This window comes from Carcharhinus amblyrhynchos, chromosome 5 (genome assembly GCF_965287045.1).
Source record: "Carcharhinus amblyrhynchos chromosome 5, sCarAmb.v2.hapA, whole genome shotgun sequence".
NCBI lineage: Eukaryota > Metazoa > Chordata > Chondrichthyes > Carcharhiniformes > Carcharhinidae > Carcharhinus > Carcharhinus amblyrhynchos.
This window is the reverse complement of record NC_137328.1, coordinates 99632908-99659706: the sequence shown is the minus strand read 5'-3', so window position 1 is coordinate 99659706 and position 26799 is coordinate 99632908. Positions and strand designations below refer to the sequence as shown.

The 26799-nt window shown below is 41.8% G+C and overlaps 1 protein-coding gene across 1 annotated transcript in view; it reads right to left on the bottom strand.

Moving 5' to 3' along the window:
- The window catches only part of iqgap2 (IQ motif containing GTPase activating protein 2), a 323133-nt gene that overhangs the window by 85105 nt on the left and 211229 nt on the right, over positions 1–26799 (bottom strand). The window contains exons 16-22 of the mRNA XM_080189314.1: positions 21554–21644; positions 17818–17985; positions 15650–15792; positions 12113–12283; positions 11351–11434; positions 11090–11161; positions 9424–9493 (exon numbers count right to left, since the gene is read on the bottom strand). Of these exons, the coding sequence (XP_080045440.1) occupies positions 9424–9493; positions 11090–11161; positions 11351–11434; positions 12113–12283; positions 15650–15792; positions 17818–17985; positions 21554–21644 (799 nt within the window). The remainder of the gene's footprint in view (positions 1–9423; positions 9494–11089; positions 11162–11350; positions 11435–12112; positions 12284–15649; positions 15793–17817; positions 17986–21553; positions 21645–26799) is intronic.

Sequence of the window (26799 nt, the reverse complement as noted above, 5' to 3'; positions counted from 1 at the left end):
TTGGAGGTGCGAGAAATGGCGAGAGACCTGGGCTTTTTAAACCTTGATTACATAAACAACACTAAAAAGGAAAGATAAAAAGCAGCTGGTCCATCAGTCTGGCCCCACACTAATAGTGCAACCTATTCAACACCATTATCTCATCCACTTCACTCATCCGAATAAAAACCACAGATAAATGTAGGAAAAATCTAATTTGAATACCTGTAGTAGATCTATAATAATTGTACATGTGGCAACTTGTTCTACATACTGTACCTCTCTACAAGCACCACCTCTTTGCACCAGACTTAACACACTACTTAAAATAATGTATCTTGCTCCTCCCTAATCCTCAAATAGCATGCCCACATGTACAGGGTCTATTCCTTTCATTGTAGTACGTAGGCCTCTTCTCAAAGATTACACTTTCCTATAGCTAAATCTCCATTGCATTTAAGCTTATTTTAACCAAGGGCCTTCAAACAAAAAAAACTTTTCAAGGAGCTGTATTATCACACTAGGAGACAAACTAGGCACCGTTTCTAGACGAGGTCAGATATAGAAACGGAATAGTACTTTTTGTTTTATATTTACTTGTCCCTGACAATGCATCCCAATATTCAACTTGCTTTTGCAATTGCCTTCAGAGTAGTCATGGTTTCCACCTAATATAACCAAAACATTTTTGACTTCAGTAACTCAAACAGATAAAATTGCCGAAGTAAAAATCGAAAGAACAACCTTTTAAAATTTATTTTTTTTCCACAGGATGTAGGCGTCACTGATTAGACCAGCAGTTATTCTCCTTTGGCAATTGCTTGAGAAGCTGAGGAATTGAACTGCAGTCTGTGTGGTGAAGGCATCTCCACAATGCTGTTCATGAAAGTTTTTGAAATTTAACCCCACAAAGAAAGAATGGGGAAATTTGTCCAATTCAAGATGATGGATCTTGGACAGGAACTTAGCAGAGTGGGGTGGGTGTTCTAGATTAAGATTTAGAAAACGTTACCATAGAAGCCTCGACAAGCTGGCTATAGTGGATCTTATAGGGAATACAAACGGCAGGAATCATCAGTAATTCCAGATAGGAATATAGAAAAAAGAACAAGCATGAGACATTTATTCTGACTCTCCCAGCCTCGCTCTAGTATTTTTGAAGTCATTTTATGGAGCATCATGGTAGCACTGCTGCCTCACAACGCCAAGGACCCGGGTTCGATTCCCAGCTTGGGTCGCTGTCTGTGTGGTGTTTGCACATTCTCCCCGTGCCCACATGGGTTTTCTCCCACAGTCCAAAGATGTGTGGGTTAGGTTGGATTGGCTATGGTAAATTGACCCTACTTTTGGGGGGGGTTTGGCAGGGTAAATATATGGGGTTACAAGATTAGGGTGGGATTGTCATCAGTGCAGGTTTAATGGGCCGAATGGCCACCTTCTCTACTATAGGGATTCTTTGATTCTATCCTTTTGATTAAATGCACTCTCCAAAAGAATGGCTCCATTTAGTTTGAATAATTTGTACTCTTTAAGGCCATGACATAGCCAACTCCTAGAGAATGTAATCAACTAACATATTCTCATTTGGTGCTGGATACCACAAAAAACGTTTACACCCAACGTATGGTCTAGGAAGCGGAGAAAGTTTTCTTCCCCACATCTCTCAAATTTGTATCATTATTAATTTTAAATCAATAGCTTAAAAAAGTAACACACCAGACTCATTATAATACAATGGAATTCATTGTAAGTAATTGATGATTGTTTATCTATACAACTGCTAAGCAAACAGAAGGTTCTGCCGAACCAATCTGCTCAATATTTTTGAGTAAATAATACCCTCAAAATCAATCAATAATGGAAAACTCCATGATGCTCACCTAGATTTTCAAAAAACATTTCATAACTTTGTATGTGAAAATTTTCTAATTAAGCTCAAAATGGTGGGGTTCAAAGCAAGGCTGGGTTATGGATGAGCAAGGTCCTGAAGGTTAGAAAATGCTTATTCGCTAAAGGGGAATGCTCAAGTCACAGTTGCCCTAATGCCCCAAGACCAGTGCTGTTTGTAATTCACATTATAAGACTTGGGTTCAGAATCACAATGCAAATTGATCAGAAGTACAGATAATACCAAACATAGCAAAAGCAGGACACGAGGAGATAGCCCTGAAATTACAGTGGCCCCACAAAATGGCAGAAACAATACAATGCAACTACACGTAAAACATTCCACAAAGAAAGGTGAAATGGGTGAAACACATCCTCTATGTGTTGTTAAAATTGCTAAAGATGATTCTTTGGTTGGACCCCAAGAGTGAAAAGTCACAATCGACAAAACCAATAAAACGATGAACTACAATGTCAGAATCTAAGTCAGCGATTGCTTAGAGATAGATGGGAGATGCATTTCATAATAACGAAAGGGCTGTTGCCCAAAAAAATTGAGGTGGGGTGAAGCACTCAAGTTCTACTCCAGGCTGGAGGGGCCCTTAACCCTGATACTGGGCCAGGCAACACAGCCTTCAGAATTAATGCACTCAGGAATAGAGAACTTTGTCTATCCCACTAACAATACTGTTCTTTACTACAGTTGCATTCCTCTTCACTTTTCCACCTTGAATGCTCTCCTGCATCACACTACTATGGTCAGTTTGGTGATCGCCCCTGTAGTCCCTTCTCTCACTTACACAGGCTGGAAAATCCTCAGATCTGTTGGATAACCAAGGTTCCCCCATTACTACTTTAAGCCTCTGTAATGACTTCAATCAGGCCATTGAGGTTGACCTATAAGAGTATGACCTCCCTGATTAAGGTTCCTCTGCAGGCATTTGGGTTCAGGGCATACTTTGTCGGCTGGATCCGATTACTGTACTCAGCCGCAGTGGATCTCATTAAACTTAACGGGTCCCTGACGGTGTCCCTTCACTTTAGGAGAGGAGTGTGGCAGGGCTGCCCCTTGTCCGGCTGACTGTATTCGATTTGCATGGAGCCATTCCTGCACCTCTTGTGGATGAGTTGTCGGTTTTGACTCTTTGCGGGCATCAGGGTGGTCCTGTTGGCTTACGCTGATGACGTGCTCCTCATATTCACGGACCTGGCTGACTTGCGGAGGATGCGCTAGTGCTAGGCCATGTACTTCACCGTGTCCTCTGCTAGGATCAACTGGGCCAAATGCTCCAGAGTCTTGGTCGGTCCGTGGCAGAGATGGACCCTCTCACCCAGAGCAGGATCAGCCTCCTCTAGTTGGGAGTCTATCTTTGCCCTGCTAAGGAATCCTGGCGGGCAAACTGGCAGGAGTTGGAGACCAAAGTCACCACTCGTTTGAGTCACTGGACAGGACCGCTCCAAGTGCTGTCTTACTCTCTCTCGTTCTCTTCACAAACCAGCTGATCACCTCCATGTTGTGGTACTGGCTGGTCACTTTGTCCCCCTCCCCTTGGCTTTGTTACAAACATCCAGAGAACCCTCGTCCGGTTCTTCTGGGACAACAGACTACTGGGTCCCTGCTGAGGTTCTGTATCTCCTGTTTAGGGAGGGCAGTTAGACACTGGTGTGCCTTAGCACCCAGGTGGCTACCTTCCACCTCCAGACCCTGCAAAGATGCCTTTACGTAAAACCTCCTCCATGATAGTCTGATGACGTTTTTCTTCCGGTAGGTGCACGGTCTGAACTTTGACATGCAGCTCCTGTACATAAATCTGGGGTGTCTTCAGAACTCCTCGCAGGCGTTGCCTGTCTTTTACCAGAACCTTCTCAAAATCTGGAATACGGTCGCCTCGCAACGCAGCTGTCCCCCATCAGAAATAGCAGCTCTTGTGCGGCAGCCACTGCTCAAGAATCTGCTCCTGCAGCCATATAACTTCAGGCAGCTGGCGGAGAGGAGGGCCATGGATGCCGGGGTGACCAGGATCAGGGATGTGCTGGGTAGCAGAGGAGTGGGCTAATGAACCCCCATGAGCTCGCTGAGTGTGCGGGGATGGCCGTTTGACATGTGGCCAAAGCCATCCAAGACTTTAGAATGATCATGCTCGGACCTGAGGATACACATGGTCTCGAGAAGGCGCAAATGTGTGGTGGGATCCTGCCCGAGTGTACCCGTGCTCAGACGGAATTTCACATTGACCCCAGCCTAGAACCGCACCACCACCACCCCCCCCGGGTCAGGTGCCCCACAGCATGAGCTGCCTCACGGAAATGCCCTCTGTGCACTTTGCTACCGCACAGAGGCGTTTCCTATACAGGCTGCTGCTGCACACCTTCTACGATCGCATCCTTGCCCATCACCTGGACACGCCTTGGTGAGCTGTGTTGCCACTGGGAGGTACAGGTCCCCAGTGGAGGTCCCTCTACGGTGGGATCTCCCTCCACTATCTTGGGCACCTGGGGTGGAGGGTGCTGCATGCAGCAATACTGTACAGTAGTAGGTTGTACACGTTCACAAGCTCCCAAGTGTGCCCTTTTTGCAATCTTGTGGAGTCCAAGGGCCATATCAATGTTTCATGTTATAGGCTGCACAACCTTTTCAGTTTTCTCAAAAATCTTTTATTGATGTTTTATTTGCACTTCAGTCCAATGCTCCTGAGCTATGGGTACCCAGTGCAGAGGGAGGCGGAGGAGGACCTCCTCATGAACCTGCTCCTGGGCTTGGCAAAGCATGCCATCTACAGGTCCAGGTAGTGGGCAACCTGACTGTCTGCCCCTCTACTGCGGCTATATTCGTGGCTGGGTATCCCTGGAGAGGGAGCATGCGGTGCCCAAGGGCACTGATAATGCCTTCTGTGCTCGCTGGGCACCACAGGAACTTGGGTGTATTACTGACCCCTTTGATCACATTTTAATTTGATGCTTAAAGTTTCCTGTCCACTTTGTCTTTTGTTTTGGGCGGTTCCCCTCTTTTTAGGGAGCTGCCCTTCTTGAATTGTCCCTGAGTTAATTGGATTTTGTTTATTTGGTTGGCATCAAAAGATGGCCCTGGTTAAGAACCCAACTGATGGGCTAATCAGGGAGTCTTTGCCTTGTACTTAACCAGGAGTGTTGGTTCCTCTGACACCCCCAGAGGTAGACTGCTAACTACTAGCACCCTGTGTACTGCTGTTAGAGTTTGTAAATAAAGGGGTTTTGGTGAAGGGACTTCAGTCTTCCAAGATTTATTATAGCCCTGTACCTGCCTCACTTGCAGTCCCATGCACCTGGCCCACAGACCCAACCAGATGTACCCTGCTCAAGGGGTGTGACAGCTTCCAGGTAACTTCTCCCTCTCCCGGATTCCAGCTTATCAACTCTGAGCCCAAACACCTTGAGCTGCAGGCAGATGAGATTGCCATGGATCACACTGGTGACTAACAGCTCCCACAGGATACAGCTACAACGTCACCTGCCCTATCTTAATTGTGTTTTATTTAACGGATTAGGTTTCAAATTTAGAAATATCACTCAAATGTTATCTGTAATTATGTTCAGGAGTTTAACAAAATCTATGAATTTAATATCTTGTCAGCATCAGTTTAAACTGATTTCTCCATTTAGAGGGATAACATCTTAAAACTCACCACCAGTCACTTAACTGCTCACTTACTGAATGCTTTTAAACACTCACTAATTACTGGAGGCTAGATAGAAGGTATAAAATGGAACACATCCTTCGTCCTCTGCACTAAATTCCCAAGTTAGCACTCATTCCTCATCACACACACTCCTCGCCATCTCCACTCTGCTCCTACTCTTGGATCAGGCATGATGGCAACATACACAAGCAGTTCTCTTCTTGGTGCCTCAAGTCTTCACAAATTCTCAAACTACCCAAGAATGTTAGCATGCATCAACCTTTCTCTCCACCACCTTCCTTCAATAACCTCTCCTTTATACCCCCTTTACAGGGGTGGATCTGGACATGTTCTGGGCAGGAGTTAGTTGTGCTGCAAAAATTCCTTTTAATATAAAGTGTCCAACGGCGACGAGGTTTTTGTTTAAACCCTGTAGTAAAAGCCTATCCTTATATTATGCACCTTCTATGAACTTTTATAGCTTTTACCCGTACCTTCTGTCCTTGACAAAGAAGGTCTTTTAATCATCTCATCCTATCCATGCTGTTGCCCATAATCAGTTCCATAATTCCCAAGAAACATCACATTGGCAGCCTTCAAGCTAACTTTCAGAGGCTTCAGTTGTTTAAGAAGGGTGGCAGGCAAAAGGCAGGGAATTATAGGCCGGTTAGTTTAACGTCTGTTGTAGGTAAAATGTTAGAATCTGTCATCAAGGAGGAAATAGCGAGGCATCTTGAGGGGAATTGCTTGATAGAGCAGACACAGCACGGTTTCGTTAAGGGGAAGTCGTGTCTGATGAATTTATTGGAGTTCTATGAGGATGTGTCTAGGGCGGTGGATAGAGGAGAGCCGGTGGATGTGGTCTTTCTTGATTTTCAGAAGGCGTTTGACAAGGTACCTCACAAGAGGTTATTGCAGAAGGTAAGGGGGCATGGAGTTGGGGGTAGGGTGTTAGCGTGGATAGAGGATTGGCTGTCTAATAGGAGGCAGAGTGTGGGGGTCAATGGGTGCTATTCGGATTGGCGGTTGGTGAGTAGTGGAGTGCCCCAGGGGTCGGTGCTGGGGCCTCAGCTATTTACCATTTATATAGATGATCTGGAGGAGGGAACCGAGTGTATGGTGTCAAAATTTGCTGATGACACCAAGATTGGTGGAACGGCAAATTGCGCGGAGGGTGTGGAGAGTCTACAGAAGGATCTAGATAGGCTGGGCGAATGGGCCAGGAACTGGCAAATGGAATTTAATGTTGGCAAGTGCGAGGTGGTCCACTTTGGTAGGAATAATGGTAGGAAGGACTATTACTTACGTGGCAAAAAACTGCAGCAGGCGACGGTGCAGAGGGACCTCGGGGTCCTTGTGCACAAGTCGCAAAAACCCAGCTTGCAGGTGCAGCAGGTGGTCAGGAAGGCTAATGGGATGCTGGCCTTCATAGCGAGGGGGATTGAATATAGAAGTAGGGAGGTCTTGCTGCAGCTGTATAGGGCACTGGTGAGGCCGCAGCTGGAGTACTGTGTGCAGTTTTGGTCGCCGTACTTATGCAAGGATATTTTGGCCTTGGAGGGAGTGCAGAGGAGGTTTACTAGGCTGATGCCAGAGTTGAGGGGGTTGAACTATGAGGAGAGGCTGAATAAACTAGGCTTGTACTCGTTAGAGTTTAGAAGAATGAGGGGAGATCTCATTGAGACATATAAGATGATGAATGGGATGGATAGGATAGAGGTGGAGAGACTCTTTCCACTCAGAAAGGACAGTAGGACTAGGGGGCATAGCCTCAAGATAAAGGGGGGGCGGTTTAGAATGGAGTTGAGGAGGAACTTCTTCACTCAAAGGGTGGTGAATCTCTGGAATTCTCTGCCCGTTGAAGTGGTGGAGGCTGCCTCGCTAAATATTTTTAAGACGCGGGTTGATGGGTTTTTGATAAGCGAGAGGATTAAGGGTTATGGGGAGAGGGCGGGAATGTGGAACTGAGCCACGACAGATCAGCCATGATCTTATTGATTGGCGGGGCAGGCTCAATGGGCTAGATGGCCTACTCCTGCTCCTATTTCTTATGTTCTTATGTTCCTGTTTGTGTGTTACCAGTTTGTTTTGCCCAGAGTTATTCACAAGGCTTGTTAAAGAGCTGTCCATAATGACTATCCAGTCCAACCATTCTCATTTCTATCAGACCATTGAACTACAAAGATGATTCACCCCAAAAAAGCTTCTAATCACACGTTATTTGCATTTCTGCAAGCAAAAAGGCAAGGTTAATTGAAAGTCCTAACACAGCTTTGAGGTATGATTATTTGTTTAGGTGTTTCGCCAGTTGTTCTCAGATAATTGCGGAGATCTCATTTGACCGTATTTTCGGGGTAGCCACAACTATCATCAAGCAGGAAAATCATTCCACTAGCTTTGTTCCTAGAAGAACTGAGGGTGACCCCAGGCGCAACGAACTGCCTCCTCTTGCACTGTAGGGATTCTATGAAACCAGACTTTCTAAATACAGAGATCATTTTTACACAGCAGCAAGGAACACAGGGCACTGACCAGAACAAAATGCCCATTTCCTGATTGAGCTGTTGGATGAAGACTGGTGGCTAAGAATTGTTGCTATAGATCCACGTCTCATCATAAGAATTGCGTTTTCACTACAGTGATGAGATTGAGAACTTGAAGAAAGCTTTAACCAGCTTCCAGTAAAACAAAACGTGCAGCACTGACTTATTCAAACTGACTAATATACATACTTTAAGCTTAATTCTACTTTATAAAGCAGGAACCAATCATTCTTTCCCCAAAAGGCTGAAGGCTAGGATAATCAGCGCTTTCAGACGACCAGATTTATTAAGTTATATGGAGCTAAAGCAGCTAAATGGAATTGAGGATTGTAGATCATCCATGATGTAACTGAGTTTATTTTACAGAGCATGGTGGTGGATGCCTAGAACTCACTACTGGGGGAGGTAGTGAAAGCAGATACAATAGTGACTTTTAAGGGGCATCTTGACAAATAGATGAATAGGACTGGAAGACAGGATATGGTCCCTGGAAAGATAGGGGGATTTAGTTCAGTCGGGCAGCATGGTCGGTGCAGGCTTGGAGGGCCGAAGGGCCTAAGGGCCTGTTCTTGTGCTATAATTTTCTTTCTCTTTGATCTTTATTCTCTTTGAATGGTAGAATAGGCTTGAGGGGTTGAATTGTTGACTCCGTACACCAAAGTAGCTGAAGCTCAATTAATGAGGGAGACAAGGAGGGGAAAGGAAAGGAGTAAAAAGAGCAGCAAGCAGCTCAGAGGTTATGGGGATAGTGCCTGGGTAGGATTGTGATCGGTAGAGACTCAGTGGGTTGAATGGCCTCCTTCTGCATTGTGGGGATTCTATGATTCTATGAAACCAGACTTTCTAAATACGCAGATCACTTTTACAAAGTGGCAAGGAACACAGGGCACTAACCAGAACACTAACAGAGCTGTTGGATGAAGACTTATGGCTTAGAATTGTTATGGATCCATGCCTCATCATAGGAATTGTGTTTTCATTGCAGCGACGAGATTGAGCGGCAGTTGGCACTGCAAGGTCTGGGGTCACTCTCAGTTCAGCAGGGTGGAATCCCAATCTCAAAACATCAGGGAATTGGACATGATGGAGCTGGTGCGTACTGCACCCCCTCTGCCCTCTCCAACTCAAAATGAATAGGACAGAAACAGAACATCCTGCGAACAGTTAATAAGTAACACTGGCAGAGGATTAGTACAAGTCTCAACCCGCCCAACCTTAATATCACGCACCAATACGTGACCTGCAGAGTGCAAGAGAAGACAGTGAAATGATTCACAGCTGAGGGTGGGATTCTCACATTCCACCTTCATTCGCAAAGAAAACCTCAATCACAATGCACAAAATATTTAAATACTCACTCAGGGTTTTGTAGTCGTCTTTAGCTTTATTTGCTCTGAGGAACGCCTGGATTTTAATTATTTGCTTTGTCTGAGAAAAGCAGAAAAATAGTTTATTTGCAAAGTTTAAGTTAAGGAACTCAAAAATATAATTTCCTCAGACGCAAGTTTAGCATTACATTTTCACCAAATACAATAATTAAAGCTTCTGATGAAATACTGTTGCTGTTGTGAATAATGAGGCATTAAACTAAGGGAATCACTAAATTACTCAAATTAATTGTAATTTGCCTTTCAACCCACTGTTCTCATTTTAGGATATATTTCACTTTGCATCTTTCTTCAAAGAAATAGGAATCTGAAGGGGAAGAACTCACCGCCATTCGGGGTAGAGTTTTTGTGCTCTGCCAAGTTCATGACAGAGGAGGACTTGACCCAAAAATGTTGGCATCAACCAGAGCGCCATTACTCCAAGCCCATTCTTGGCACCAGTCATTTTGGTCAAATGTATTTGGGGCTTGGCAGGATTATTCTGCCCAAAGAAGCTGAATACAGAGCTCAGTAAGAGCCTGAAGGACACTGACAGTCAGCCAACGGAGGTTTTACTCCCTGGCTGCCTGCAGGTGGAGCCAAAGGCCACCCTGTACAGGAAGACCGCCACCCACACAATGGTGGCCTGGCTGCTTTTCACTTCATTTCTTTTTGCCCTTTACTGCAGCCTGTAGCTCAGTTCAGGCTGAAAGACCTCCGACTGGCTCCTCAGCTTTGAGGACCGACTTGTCACCCTCAATTGGACAGGAAACATGGCTCCATGCTAATTAAAGGGGCACCTCCATATAAATCCGAGATCAGGGGCTCCTTCCCTCTCCAAGTGGTGCATTTGGGACCCAGAAGCAACCCTAACTTCTGTTTCTCAACTACCATAGTGAAAGTTCAGCCCTGAAAACTGCCTCTGAAAGTACATCCAAAATTAGGAATGCCATGTGAAGAACTGTGGGTGTGACATCCTCCCTATTAGATGGCTTGGTACATACAACTCTAACACACAAAACCACCCTAAACGCTATTGTCAAAAACTACAACTTTACACTGCCCTATATGATATATTTTAAAAATTGCAATGTTGTAAATTATCAAAATCAATCAGATGTAGCTCAACAGGCCTCTTCTACAAATTGACATCATTCATCTTTATCATCCAGATTTAGCAAAAAGAAGCAATTTTTACTACTTAAATGAATAAGTGACTTTCTGTTCACTGATCATTGGCCAACACATGGCAGTGAACTTAATTTCAGTTCCATTTCATAACTGGGTGCACAAGAGGCCCAAATAGGATTTGTTTTTTCCCCCATTCATCTGCTTCCTCTGTCGAGGGTACATCACCTCAAACTTTCATTCACCACAACTTTGAGGCCCAGTGCACTGTTGAGTCAACAACACTCATCGAAATGCCTTAATGACCCAAACCTTAAACTGCACAGAAAACTACCAAGAAGTGAAGGCAGTCAGTTCAGGTTTTCATGCCGTAAATTATTAAGTGATGATTAATGCTAGGGTGAAAGAACATTGTTTCATAAAAGTGGTTCCCCAAGCACACCTCAGACTTCTGAACTTTCTTGAGAAAGCAGATAGCTTGGTGAAACTGGAAGCCATTTAATATTAAGCTGTCATACGTGTAACTCACATGATCTTTGAAGTACTGACACCTTGCACGATATGCTTTTCTTGCCTCCCACATCTTCACCAAAGACTGGATCTACAGAAACAGTGGATAGGTATTAAAGATCTCTAAAGGATTAGGAATATCAGTAAGACTGATAGTCTGCTCCTCTGTCGTGGTGGCTTCCATGATTTGCAGGTTTATATCAAATTGCAGGTATATGTCGAATTTAATGTCTTCACATATTGTGAACAAACAATAAAACCTTCCAGAGAATGAAATTACCTTGATAATAGCTGCAACATTATTTTGCAGGAACATTAGCCTGTCCTTGTATGCCTTCCTCTGTTTATATCCTTTCCAAGAAGACTGTAAAAAAAAAGCATTGAGCTGATTAACTCAGTTTCTCCAACCACCCTGTAATGCCTCCCCCACATATGCAATTCTGCCCAACTAATGCTCTGCTGGAAATAATCCTGATGGATTGTTCAAGAATAGCAGATTTTGAAACAACAAAAAACAGAAAGAATATGTTTTTAAAAATTTTGTCAGTGTCACAGGTAGGCTGACATTAACACCGTGATGAAGTTACTGTGAAAATCCCCTACACGCCACACTCTAGCGCCTGCTTGGGTACACAGAGAGAACTTAGCATGGCCAATGCACCTAATCAGCACTTCTTTCAGATTGTGGGAGGAAACTGGAGCACCGCAGACACAAGAAAAAAAATGTTAGCTTTCATTAGGAAGTATCCATAAAGTATAAAGCATAATTTCAACACAACAGATGGATATTCATACACACTTGTGAAAGTAACACAAGTATTAGTAAAGCCATTCACCTTTAATATTTTACACACATCAACTATTTGCTTCCATGTTAGAAATCCTGCTGTCAAAGAAATTCTTCAGCAAGAGAAGGACCTGCTCAACATTAAATATTCAGCATGTGCGAATGGCATCATAAATATGAATCAGAATCATGTTACAGTCATTTATGTTAATATATCCATCCTTAAAAACTGATTCCCGAAATCTCCAGGCTCACCTGTATCCGGATGATAGAAGGTTCCTGTTTGTGGAGGTAGCTCATTCGTTCTTTGTAAGCTTTTCTTACAAGGTATCCTCTTGCACGTGCCTGCAGACAAATGATCTGATTCTCATTGGCTAACCAGAGCTGCTTGCGGTGGTAATCACCGGTTACTCGGCCAGTAATGTCCTGAAGAAGAAAATAATCAATAGGCGTCATCACGCGTAGCAAGTGAACGACATGTGGATGTTAAAACCACAGGATTATATCAATCATTGAGTATAATGCGTAAGAAAATTCAAGAAAGCTATCTTCAGATCGTCATTTTGCACAGGTTGAGCTGCTTGAGTATGATATTTGGCACTCACTCTCATCCCCTTGCATGCTTTGCTACTCACTACCATTTGAGGAACAGAATGTGCTTGGGGTTAAGGTTGAGCATGCAATATAATGCTCATTATTCCTATGTTATGTTCATTGGGATGCAAGGCATTTAGAGATGTATAATATAGGCAGGGGAGGTGGTATGTTCTTTCTCACAACCCCTTTGCAGCTCTTGCCCAATTCTTTAAATCTATGTCCCACATTTTATTTTAAAATGGAAGGCATTTTCAGGATTAAAGACATACAAAAGCAATCTGCCCCTCCCAAAGCAATAGTAAACTTAATGAATTTAATGACCTGTTTCAAAAATGTGACCAATTTAGCTTTACAGGCTGAATAGTGAAGGCTCTCAAACCACAGATGAAAGTTGGACACTTCTAACCCAATGCATTAAATTTTACCTAACAACAGGTACAAATGTCTTTTAAATACAAAAAGTACATTCCATTCTTTCTCATACAACAGAACGCACCACGATTGGCATAGAAGAGGAAATGGGACTGGCTGGTCTGCTCTGCAGAGAGTCTACAAGGCCTCAATGGACCTAATGGTCTCCTTTAGAGTTGTAACGATCCTGTGATTTAAAGATGCAACTTAATTTATGGCAGGATGGATAGACATGTCTGAGTATGAATTTACAGAAAACAGAAGCGTGCTGCACGAGGGACCACATGAATGAAACCACGTCTCAAAGCCATGTTACCTTATTCTGTATTTGCACATGTCCACAAGGCTTTATAATATGTAACAAAGGAGCCATAATCTTAGGGCCCTTCTAGACTGCAGGATAAATTCCTACCAAAAACAGCATGGTCAACCTTGGCTTCTTAACCAAACATCCATTTACTTCATTTGATATATTTTGACAGCAATTATTTGTTTGAGATACAATTGAGAATACAAACCTTTCTGTTCACATTTTGTATTCGATGTAAACAAAGTCAACAACAAAAAGATGATTTCAAAATGATTCACTGATGACAAAGACAAAATGCATACGCATACAAATAAATGACAAATAGTGTAGTGAGGTTGATAGCATGTTGATAAACTTTTCCTTCATTTAGCTTAGCTAAAATCTTGAAACATAGAAACATAGAAGATAGGAGCCTGCTCTGCCATAAATTACAATCATGGCTGATCATAATACGCCTAAAAGCCTAATCCTGCTTTCTCCCCACAACCATTGATCCCATTCGCCCCAGGTGATGTATCCAGCTGCCTCTTGAATACATTTAATGTTTTGGCAATGTATTCAATGTTTTGAAGCCAATGTGTCAGAGTTTAATTTTCATGAAGCCTTTCTGTTTGGTTGTAAGTTGTCTTGGCAGACAGTACATGCGGTACACGTCTGTTCTAATGTGGTCCAGTTTTAAGATGGAGGCTCATCTGTAGGATTCATCACCTTAGGTACTCCTTAATCTTAGTGCATGAGGAGGAGATGGCGAATAGACACTCCCAGAGTGAGGGTTGTGGACTACTGGATTATTGGTCACACCCTTACACAAATTCTGAATTTAGGACTTGATGCTTCTTTCCCATCCAAACTTGAAATTTTTTTTAATGATTTAGAATTGACTGAAGATTATTCCAAAAGGGAGGCCACGCACAGACAGGAGGTGTTTGTATCACAGCAAACAGCCAGAACAAACAGGATTAACCTTGGCAAAACAAATGACAATGTGATATTGATGGAGCAAGCAGGACCTGGGAGTCCACATGATGATCCACATGATGGATTCTCTGCTCTGCCAAGGGAGGAATACCCTGGAACTCTTTTCCTCAAAGATTTCACTTATAAGCATGGTAATTAGAGAGTTACTGAACTGTCAGCTGCACAAATCATGCAGTCTAAACACGGAGAACATAATGTAGTCCTCACAGAATGTTTTTCCTCAGTGAATTTGAGTAATTAAATTCAAAATGACATGACTGGATGATTACATAAACATATCAGAATGTTTTAAAACAAATATCACTTGCGTGGAAAAGGCAAACAGTCGCATCCATACCAACGTATGGAGTAGATAAAAATAAAACTAGAAATATGAAGCAAACATGCATTCCTCATTCCATAAACCCAACTTTGTACAGCACTGCTTACAGTATGTTCAATGTTTACTGCTTTACAAGAACATTGGAGCATGCAACGCACACAGCCTCATTATTTTGAGACACTCAGCTAGTCTGGTAGTATCTGTGAAGACAGGATGGCAAGTTAACATGGTCAGACTTGAAACATCAGCCCTGTCCTTTCTCTATTGATGCTTTTGATGGGCTGGGTGTTTCCAGCATTCCCGGTTTTTATTTTGGATTTCCAGCGTCTGAAGTATTTTGCTTTTTATTTTTCATTCCTACTTTAGCTATTTTTCCTGTGCTCAGAAAAGAGCGCCTTAACTGGCAGTCCATTTGGCAACACAGAACCACCTACCCCATCCTCACTACGGCAGATCAGTTATGATCTCAATTGAATGGCAGAGCAGGCTTGAAGAGCCGAGTGGTCTTCTCTTGTTGCTAATTCGCATGTATTGTTCTGGACACTGGCTGTACTTAATAATTATGTTGTATACCCCACAGGTATTAGTGATTGAGGATTAATTCGCAATTTGTTAAAAAAAGGCAAAGGATCCTCACACCAAAATCTTAAACATTGTGATTCAGTCACAGCAATAAATCATTTAAAGCCTATATTACATAACAATTTCACTTCCAGCTTACAATTAGATGGAGATTTTTATTTGCTGGATCTCAGTTGTGCTAGGTTTATGTTGGCATGAGCACACATCATTAGCAAATCACTGGGGGAGGCAATTAAAAGGTGCAAAACTGAAATGTCATTATGGACTGCTGAATGCGACTAAATACATCCAGAAACAAATCATTGCTTTACATTAACTCAAAGATTAAAAGTCTGCCTATTACATGGGATTCCAAGATTTTTACCAGCATTTTGAGGGATTGCACTGAAGAATACTGTACATTTATAATCAGTTATTGAAACAAATCAAGTCAAATCCTAATTACACCAATGAACGGAGATTGAATTTGGTTCATTTTTATGAGGAACGCAGATCAGTGACTTCACCCATAAACATTCATACCAAGGTGAATTACTGAAGCAGATACAATACACTTACAAAAGTAACAATTTTCACAGGTTGCTGACAATACCTGAATTTCTTCTTTACTGAGCTGAGTGTTGTTCTGTACAAAATGTTCTGGCTTGTCCCATGTGCCCTCAGTAGTTTCTAAATTGTAGTAGTATTCATATCTGTCTTTTACCTTGTGCATAACCCACACACTTCCATTTGGTCCTACACAATAACACAAAATATAGGCAATTTAATGTTAATATTCATAACTGTGCTTTACCTATTAATGGTGGAGTTCAGAACTGTAGCCCTGTGGGAATCTGAACTTAAACCTAATGGAGTAGATAACACACACTAATGTCTGCCACGTTACAATATTAGTTGCTGACAGCTACAAATCCTTTTGTTCATTGAACTCCAATCTAAGCAATGTTTGAAAGCAATCTATAAGTTAAACATTCAGATGTGGAAGGTTTCAAGGAAATTAACTTTTCTTGCTACAAGTCATATTTTTTCTTCTTGCTTTACTGGATTTAAAAAATAAGATGGCAACAGTTGGCTCAAGAAATGAACAAAATGCGTGAGATAAGCAAAGAGAGGTTTCTGGTTTCTCTTAAGAATGTATTTTATTTCCATGCATATTCAAAATGAGAGTTTTAAAACCCTCTCACTTAGCTGGTCAATTCACTGGTGTCCTAACATTAAATATGCTTTGTCAACATTACCTGGCAATACAAATCTGACTATTTGAGGATACATCAAACAGCTGCACTCTCAAAACAAGACACTAAACCATCACAGAAGCTTTGCAACCTTGGCTCTGAAAGTAGCGCATATTATCACCTGTCTGCCTAAAACCAAAAGGATAGCCAAATAGTCCTTCTACCAACCTAGCAAAACAAAGTTCTGTGATCCTACTTCATCCAGTTGACAACGATAGTGGAGAGCTGGCTAACTAATGGGTGATGGAAACCCCTAGAAATTCTCATTCTTAATCACGGTGACCGTCAACCTGAGTGCAAGAGAAAGGCTGATCTGTTGCAAACGTGTTCAGTCAAATGTGCTGATTGGATGGTCTTTTGGGATCTAATTAATTCAGTTCACGCCGCAAAATGTGAAGTAGCTGGGCACACTGATTACAGAAAAATTCTGGGCTCTGATACAAACCCTGACTGAAGTGCTGTGAATTAGAGCTGGCCACTGTCCTGGTCAGGTTGTTTTAGTGTAATGACATCTACCCAACTCTTTGGAAGATTGCTCAAGCACATCAACAAAAATGCAACAGTGCCACCACGCAACTTCAGCTCCTTAATCCTCTGCTCACTCATGCATTGTTCAGGTTTGAAATTTAATCACTTCACTCCAAAGCTTAACATAGTCTTAATCAAGACATGAATACAAGAACTGACTATCAGAAGTGAGGCAAGAACAACAATTCTTGCCATTAAGACAACACTTAACATATAATATAGCAGAAAAGAGTTCTGAATGAACAGGTGTCAGATTTGTGCCTTGTGAGATTGTGGTGCAAATGTGCATCATCTTGAAGAAATAATACCCATGTACTCTATTAGAGAAAATTTTAAAGCAACAGTATATCCAACATACCATAGCCGTGTCAATCAAATATAGTTTAACTTGTGATGAGAAATAAATAAGTGAGGTCAGGAATGTTTGCTGTAATGTAGATTATCCTTGAAACATTGCTTTGACTCCTCATTTTAGGCAGAATTGTTTGTGGCTATTGCACTGGTCTCAATGACGTCAATGGAGAACAGTAAGATAGAGTGAGACTGCGTCAGTAGGTCTATACTTGAATTCTAGTGCTGTGGAGCAACAGTTTTAATCATAAGTGACAGCATTTAATTCCTTCTTCCAGACTGGTAATAAGCAAACAGTCCAACAGTGAGACTGACTTGGTTTAAGACAGGCTTTTTGGCTGTAAATGGCTTGGATCACCCGTGAAGAATACTGAATCTTGTCAATCATTTATGAGACTCCCAGTCTTAAGTTAATCATTAGTCATGGGCATCAGATGAAAACCAAATGTTTCATCATAGGGTAACTGAGCACACACACACACCTACAACCCCAGCACAAAAGCTGTGACAGGAGCTAAAGAATGTTGCATCACTGAGACAGGTCACGATGCCTCTGAGCCATTTAATTAATTCCCCTCTTGGTCTGACGCAAGGATATTGTAGCTAATGACAGAGAAAATTGTTACATATCCCTTGTGCTTCATACCATCTCCAGTCCTTTGCTTTTTTAATTCGGAGAGTTCGTTTTGATATGCATCAGCACATTCTGGTACAACTCCTCTCACTGTTATGTTGGAAGACTGTAGTGTAGTCAATGTTAGCTGTGGGTCACCCTTCTCAATTGCCGAGTTAACCTCAGATGTTGCAACAGCCACTGAAAGAGAAATAAAGGATAGAGAAAAGCATTAGTTATGTTTTACTTCTCAAAATAAAAGGACATAGCATTTGATTCTTTTTGTTGGGCTAGTTTTGAAGTAGCAATGATGGTACAACAGAGCATTCTGCACTTGTGCTGCTAAATGTGGAAATGCAAAGGCTTCCAGTGATTCTATATTGCCCCAGTAAAATGCACTGTTGAAGATTGACTTCAAGTATAAATCATATAACTGAAAAGGACTTGTCCTTGTACATTATTTATTTTGTTGTGAAATCCCATGAAAATGCTATGCCTTTTGAATGAAATGTAACCGGGTCTTTTTTAAACAGCATACTAAATTCATAAATACTGCTGGATAGCCTTACTGGCCCAGGAAAACTAATTTTATATTTGTGAAATGTCAGATTTCTTGGTTGATAAAGTTCACATTAAAAGAAAATGATATTTCAGCTTTTATCTTAACCTCATCGGTACGTCACAATTATTTATTCCATTCTTCCTGTTTTGTTGCCTTAGAGCAAACATCAATGTGACTGGCTGTTTACCTGCTTGATTGTATTACTGCTGCTGGATGCTGGGGATCTTCTTGACTTGCTGCAGGTTTAAACTAACATTGGGAAAGGGAAAATATATGCTGCAGAGATCACTAGATCTTTGAGCAGTTTTCTTTGATGGCAACATCAAGTGCCATTGCTCTGTCACTAGCCTCAATCTGGTCAATAAATAGATTTGTAACAGTCATAATTGATTATTCATTCATTCAGTCACTGGATCAGGACTAGATTCTCAGGCATTAGATTCATTGAGCATTCTTTAAATTCTTAGTCTAGGAAACTCTATCATCTTAATCTGCCTTTGCTTCATATTGCTCAATAACACTGGCCAATATTTTTCTCCCTACGTAATAGTGAGGCTAATGGTGCTAGCTATTATTTATGTGCAGATGATAACAGCAACACTGGGTAAGGTACAGATGCACAAAAAACTCACGTACTCAAAAGTTGAATTCCGAGTCCTGCCATTCCACCACTAACTTTGTGAAAATAGTACATCTCAATCTGTCCCACTATTATAATAGATTAAATGGTGAAACGTTGCTGTATTTGCTGGGTATAAACTAAACTCGTTGCGAAAAGTTAAGTCTTCTGCTTTCCTGTCTAAACATCACTTAATAACAGGATGAATAGTAATTATTGTCAAGCTCCCCATCTCAGAAAAATCACTATTACAAATGTAATGAATCAATCCTTTATGTTTTAACTGTTACAGATTTCAAAAGTGCTGCATTAAAAAAATCCTGTTTTAGTCCAATTTTCTTTCCCTCGCTATTTCTCTTTCTTTATCGGATTTGACATTGAATTCACCCACTCCAAATTATTATTCCTTTGCACTATGTATTTCACAATTCTTCAATCTGATTGATTAAGGAGATATGTAATTGCCTGCAATTCCCTGTTCATTTAAGTCCCTGATGCCTAGCTTGCACTTTCTGAAACTTGCTGTGCTGAAACATGCAAGGACAAGTCCAATAAGGGGCAGATATCATTAGAAGCTGTTCCTTAGGAAAATTGCCACTTTGTTTTGCAAGTAAATTTCTAACGTTTTAAATACTTCAATTGACTTGAGAATGTGGGGCTTTCGGGGGGAACAATGTTGCACATTCTCATAACTTCTGAGGGTTTCTTTTCTTAATTTGAAGTCCAGACATCAAGTCTCTTTTGACTTTTCTACTACATAACATAACATAATAGTAATAATAGGAGCAGGAGTAGGCCATCTAGCCCTTCGAGCCTGCCCTGCCATTCAATAAGATCATGGCTGATCTGTCGTGGCTCAGTTCCACATTCCCGCCCTCTCCCCATAACCCTTAATCCCCCTCTCTTATCAAAAACCCATCAACCCACGTCTTAAAAATATTTAGCGAGGTAGCCTCCACCACTTCAACGGGCAGAGAATTCCAGAGATTCACCACCCTTTGAGTGAAGAAGTTCCTCCTCAACTCTGTTCTAAACCGCCCCCCCTTTATCTTGAGGCTATGCCCCCTAGTCCTATTATCCTTTCTGAGTGGGAAGAGTCTCTCCACCTCTATCCTATCCTACACAAAGGAATAATCTGAAACCAGCCTTTCAATCACTTGAATAAATTATTACCTTCAATCAGGTCATTGGTAAACTCCTTGTTTCAAGCACTATAAATTTAGTTTTGATTAAACCTGAAATGATAACTCTATTTCTCTTCCAGATCTGCTGTATAGAATCATAGTCATAGAGGTTTACAGCATGGAAATAGGCCCTTCGGCCCAACTTGTCCATGCCACCCTTTTCTAAAAGGCCACTAAGTATTTCAAGCAATTTCTCTTTCTATTAAGCTTCAGATTTTCAACCTGCAAGCATGTTGCTTTTGTAATGTAAATGTATCTAGTCTCTCATCATTATTTAACTGTTTCATCTCTTGTATCAATCTGGTGAAACATCATTGGACTTTTTCCAAGACAGGCAGATACATACTGTTGATGTCCAAAACTGAACACAAATATTCCCAATGGGGTTTAATTTAGTTTTCTTTATAACTGTATCAGTGCTTCCTGCTTTTTGCATTCCTTAATTATTCCATTAATCTTTTGGTCGTTTGTTGTGCACACCAGCTATCTTAAAATGCACAATATATTTAGATTCCCAAATCCCTTTGTTCATATAAGCTTCCCCATTTAGTTTGCACTTGGAGACAAATCTTGCGGCATACTTCAGTTAAGCAGAAAGTGCCACCATTTGCCCACTCAATTTATTTATGCCTCTTGGCAATTTCCTGATTAGCTGCTCCACCCTACAATTATTCACAGTGTAAGCTCTCATAATATCTGCAAATTTAGATTACTTTCCTCTAGTTCCAAATCCAAGTAACCCGTACATAAAAAGCTGATTCACTGGGCTGGATTTTATGGCCTCGCTCGACCCGAGACCGGAAAATCCCGCCCGAGGTCAACGGACCTTCCCATTCTCCACCCTCATCCACTCCGATTCCTGTGGCAGGCAGGCAGTAAAATTCTGGCGACAGTATTAATCCTTGGGGAACATTATTTGTCACTGCCAACATGAAAATGCATCTTTTAAGCAATTTCCTTGGTAGTGCAAGCCCACATTAATATTACAATTGTGATGTGTTTCTTTTGAGACATTAGAACCACTTTCTTGACATCAGAGGTAACCAATTTATTTGGCCAATCCTTTCCCAATATTTTGTTCCAGCTCAGCACCTTTCTGAACTTGGTCAATACCCAGTTCTTTTGCGATGTTGTCAGATATGCCATTTCGTTGTGTGAAAAGGGAACTACTTCTAATCAATATGTGCTCCCTACCCATAGTTTCTTCACGCCATTTCCCGTGAATCTAGCAAATTCCTCCAATGAGAAATGCTCCAGAAACAATGTCAACATCCAGACTCAGTATTGAATGCTCCAGCTACATAGTCAGGAGTAGGTTTTTGTTTGATGTAAATCGTAAACAAATTTAGAATATTTTTGTTTCAAATTGTGCTCAACCTAGACCAACTGTCATCCTTTACTTACTGCAATGAGCTTCATCAGTATCCTCATTTGCTGAAGTGATCGCGTCCTGTATCTCATCCAACCACAACACTGCTGAGTCGTCCTGAGACACCTTTAGTTTAAAAATGTGGGTAAAGTTCAGATGTTACTCTCCAAATATAACCAGATCAAAAACATAAAATTAGTAATGTGAGAAAACTCACAAAGAAGATGGCAGAGACAATATGAGCAATTAACTGAGGAAGCCAAACGCAAAGACATGGAAGCATCATTGTAGCAACTTCTCAGATCTAAATTATAAGCTTAATGCAAATTACAATTTTCACAATGACTGACAGTAAAACAGAATAAGAATCATTTAAAGATATTGGAATAATATAAATATACGATGTAGTAGTTCTGGATTCATTGAGCACCTGAAATGTTTTAAACAATTGAAACGCAACATATGCAATTAAAAACAGAAATTTGTTATCCATATGACTTCCCTCAATGCAGTTTAAAATATAGGAGGCATGTGCGACAACACGATGGCTTTGCTCCATGAGATTTTCTTTATAGTTGCTCTTGGCTGCAAGAATTTTTGTGACTCCCGCCTTATCTGAGTTGTCACTTGTTACCAGAGAGGACTCTATTGTGCATTGCAGGTAAGAATTCCTGAGCTCAACAACTTTCCAGAACACAAATTCCACTTCCAAGCACAGGGCAGAGAGTCCCTGAAATTAAGCCACAGCTTTAAGTGAGATCTGGCCAAAATTTTCCGGCCGTTCACGTCCCACCCTCCTGCGAGTGAAGACAAAGAATTTGGCACTCAGCCAAATCTCCATTCACTGCAGTGGGATTGGAAAATCCCGCCAGCATGAATGGATGGAAAATTACGCCTCTGGTACCAGCAACCAACATATATTGGTGAAATAGGAGGAGTGAAAAGTGAGAAAGCCAGAACAGGCAGTGGTCTCCTGGAATTTGAATTAAACACGTGCCAATATAAATGAAAGTCAAAAAAAAATCAAAGCTCACCATGAGTTAAAGTTACATTACAAATGAATATTTATTTAACCACGCATTGCTTGCTAATCTTTTTCCAAACCTAAACAATTCCTAGGCTTCCAAACATAAAAGCATCTTTGCAGGTATCACCATTGTGATATTGTCTCTTCAGAATGGAAGAATATAACATGATGTAGAAGGATGGTATTGGAATCTCTTTATATAAATGATGCGCAGAACTATTTTGAGCAAACATCTTGGATATGTGGTCCAACTGACTGCTGAAAGTCAATCACCGAAACATGAAGCTCACTCACCTTCATGATAAAAAGGACAAAGTGCAATTGCTTCCAAAATGCAGAACTTCAGCACAGCGTCCATTGCCTGATTCAGCCTTTGTCTTGAAAAGGTATTTTTTCATGGGATGCTGATGCCACAGTCAAGGTTAGCATTTGTATGCCCTTGAAATGAGTGGCTTGATCAGCCAATTTAGAAAGTTAAGAGTCAATCACATTGCAGTGGGTCTGGAGTCAGATGTAGACCAGACTGGGCAGATTTCATTCTTTATTGCACATCAGTGAACTGGATTGATTTTTTACAACAATTGATGATGGTTTTATTATCATCAATATTGAGAATAGCTTTCAATTCTGGATTAATTTATTGAATTCAAATTCCACCAGCTGTAATAGTTGGATTTGAGCCCATGTCCCAGACCATTAGGCTGGGTCTCTGCTAGTTCAGTAAAATTACCATTGAATCTAGCCATCATATTTTCTCTTCATGGTAACATAATTTTCAAGGTACAACACCATTTCAAAAGTGTTGAATATTCAGGGTAAAAATATGCCACGTAGTTACAATAGTCTGAGGGGAAGGTAGGAAGGTCTAAAGGTATCATCCTTCAACCCACCTGTAGTCTTTGGCACAACTAACTACACCATCCTCCTCCAATGCCTCTCTACTCTCACTTAACTGGGTGGAACTGCACTTGCCCAATTCCATTTTTACCTAGCTAATCATAACCAAAGTATCACATGGTATGGCTTCTATTCCCAGTTCCACAGTTGCCTATTGTATCCCCCAAGTATCTACGCTTTGCCCTCTCCTATTGACTTGCCACCCCAGAGCAACATCTAAAAAGCACAGAAGAGTGAATGACAACCAATTCTACCTCATCACCTGCTATCTGGACTCTGTTGCTAAATTATCAGACTGTTCACCTGACATCCATATTGGATCTGCAGGAATTTTCCTCAGTTAGACGCTGGGAAGACTGAAGCCACTGTCTTCAATTTCCCCCGTTCCCACTCCAAATATCAATTCATAGCTACTGACTCCATTCCTATCTGCCTGCTAGTTGTCCCAGACTAAACCAGATGTAATGATACTACACTTATGTCTGGAATACAGCTCAGATGCGGGGAAAGCAGGGTAATTACGCATTTTAGCCAAAAAATGTTTACTTAGGAGAGAGTGAATGGACTCTTGTTTACAAAAGAAAAGGTCCTCTGAGTTTTCTGATTGAAGGAATAGAAGCTGGGGTTTTAGTTTACAGGGCAATGTGATATCTAATTCCTCCCATTAACCACAATATATAGAGAGAGAAATAGCTTTCTGCTCAGTTTCTGGCTGGGATTGATCAAAGACAGAAGTCTTTAAATCCTCTCTGAAAGCTTCAAGGCTGTTAACATCCTTTATTGCAAGTATACCTGGGTTTGCTAATTTTATTTAAAGTGGCATTCGCGTCTAAGGGGGCTGTTGCTTATTTCAAGCTGAAATAATGATGTTAGAAATTAGAATTGATTCTTTTCATCTTTTTAAACTATTGTTCAAGCAATACTCAGCAAGTAGAAAGTGGGTTTAAAGTAAGTCTTCTGGTTGCTAGCCAGAATTCTGATTTGATTTGAGCATTGGATGAAGATAGGAACAGATTTAATTATAATAACCACCACATTCTATTAGCTGATAATTCAATATTACACAGAAAATCAGAGTCAGGGAACTACACCCAGAAGTGATCCATTCAACAAGAGGGAGGGAAGAAAAGGAGAAAAATATTATATCCACCAACAATGTTCCCTCTAATTTTTTCTTGTTGAATGCACAGCCCCTTTAAATTGCTTTGTGCTTTAAAAGTATGTATGCCTTGTGCATGTTGCCTCACAGCAAGAGAAACATTTTGGTATTTGCTTTAGAGCTGTGTTAACAATGCAGAATTATTACTCAGACAGTCCCTCAGGGTTGAGGATTACTTGCATTTTTTGTTCATTCGTGGGAGATGGGCACCAGTGGCTGGCCAGCATCTACTGCCTGTCCCCTATTGCCCTCGAGAGGGTGGTGGTGAACTGCCTTCTTGGATCATTGCGGTCCACGTGCTGGGGGTCGCCCCAAAATGAGGGTGAGGATTCCAGGATACTGGTGAATGTGAAGGATGGTGAGTAGCTTGGAGGTGATTTTGTAAGTGGTGGTATTCCCATGTATCTGCTGCCCTTGTTCTTCTAGATGGAAGTAGTAGTGGGTTTGGAAGGTGGTGTCTCAGGATCTTTCATGAATTGAATCAATGCATCTTGTAGATAGTACACGGTGCTGCTACTGAATGTCGGTGGTAAAGGGAGGCATGTGGTGCCAATCAAGCAGGCTGCTTTGTTCTGGATGGTGTCAAGCTTCTTCAGTATTGTAGGAGCTGCACCCATGCAGGAAAGTAGGGAATATTCCATCAAACTCCTGACTAGTGGCGTGTAGATCATGCACTGGGTTTGGGAAGTCAAGAGGTGAATTATCTCGGCAGGGTAGCACAGTGATTAGCACTGCTGCTTCACAGCTCCAGGGACCTAGGTTCAATTCCCGGCTCAGGTCACTGTGTGTGTGGAGTTTGCACATTCTCCTCATGTCTGCGTGGCTTTCCGCCGGATGCTCCGGTTTCCTCCCACAGTCCAAAAATGTGCAGGTAAGGTTGACTGGCCATGCTAAAATTGTCCCTTAGTGTCCTAAGATGCTTAGGTTAGAGGGATTAGCAGGTAATTGGGCCTGGGTGGGATTGTGGTCGTTGCAGACTTGATGGGCCTCTTTCTGCACTGTAGGGTTCTATGAATTACATGCTGCAGTATTCAACATTTAAAGTTTATTTATTAGTATCACAAGTAGACTTACATTTACACTGCAATAAAGTTACCGTGAAAGTCCCCTAGTCACAACACTCAAGTACACTGAGGGAGAGTTTAGCATGGCCAATGCACCTAACCAGCACATCTTTCGGACAATGAGATGAAACTGGAGCACGCAGTGGAAACCCACGCAGACAGAGGGGGGGCTTGCAGACTCCGCACAGACAGTGACCCAAGCTGGGAATCAAACCTGGGTCCCTGGTGCTGTGAGGCAGCAATGCTAGCCACTGTGTCACCATTCCTAGCCTCTAACCATGATGTTTATGTGGTGAGTCCAGTTGAATTTCCGGTCAATGGTAACCCTAAGGATGTTGGCAGTGGGGGATTCAGTGATGGTAACACCACTGAATGTCAAGGGACGGTGGTTAGGGTGTCTCTTGTTGGTGATGGTTATTGCCTGGCATTTGTGTGGTGTGAATGTTACTTGCCACTTGTCAGCCCATGCCCTGATACCGTCCAGATCTTGCTATATTTGAACATGAACACAGAGTGAGTTCTCAGGTGACTGATGAGTCCAATATGTGACCTACAGCCTTTGTCACAGGTGAGGCAGATGGTGATTAGGAAGTGGGTGGGTGGGTGGGACGCTCTGGTAGCCACATATTCCTTTCATTGTCAATGCTTGGCTTTGGCTTGCACTCGATGATGAAATTCAAGGTGTTCAGCTTGTTCCCAAATGCTTTTCCTGCACTTTGATCAGTCTTGGGCCAGGAATTCATAGGTGTCTGTGGGGATGTTGCACTTTCTGAGGAAGTTTTGAGGGTGACCTTGAATGTTTCCCCTGCCTTTCAGGGGCTTGTTTGCCATGTCAAAGCTCCGAGTGGAGGAATTGCTTTGGCCATGCTATTTTGATGGTGGGGATGTTGGCTTGAGAGAGAATGTTGACATTGGTGCACTTATCTAGCCAATGGATTTGCAGAATCTTGTGGAGGCAGCACTGGTCATATTTCTCAAGGATTTTGAGATGCCTGTTGTACATTTTTTTAAAATTCATTTACAGCATGTGGATTTCGCTGGCTAGGCCAACATTTATTGCCCAACCCTAGTTGCCCTTGAGAAGGTGGTGGTGAGCTGCCTTCTTGAACCACTGCAGTCTGAGGTATAAGTACA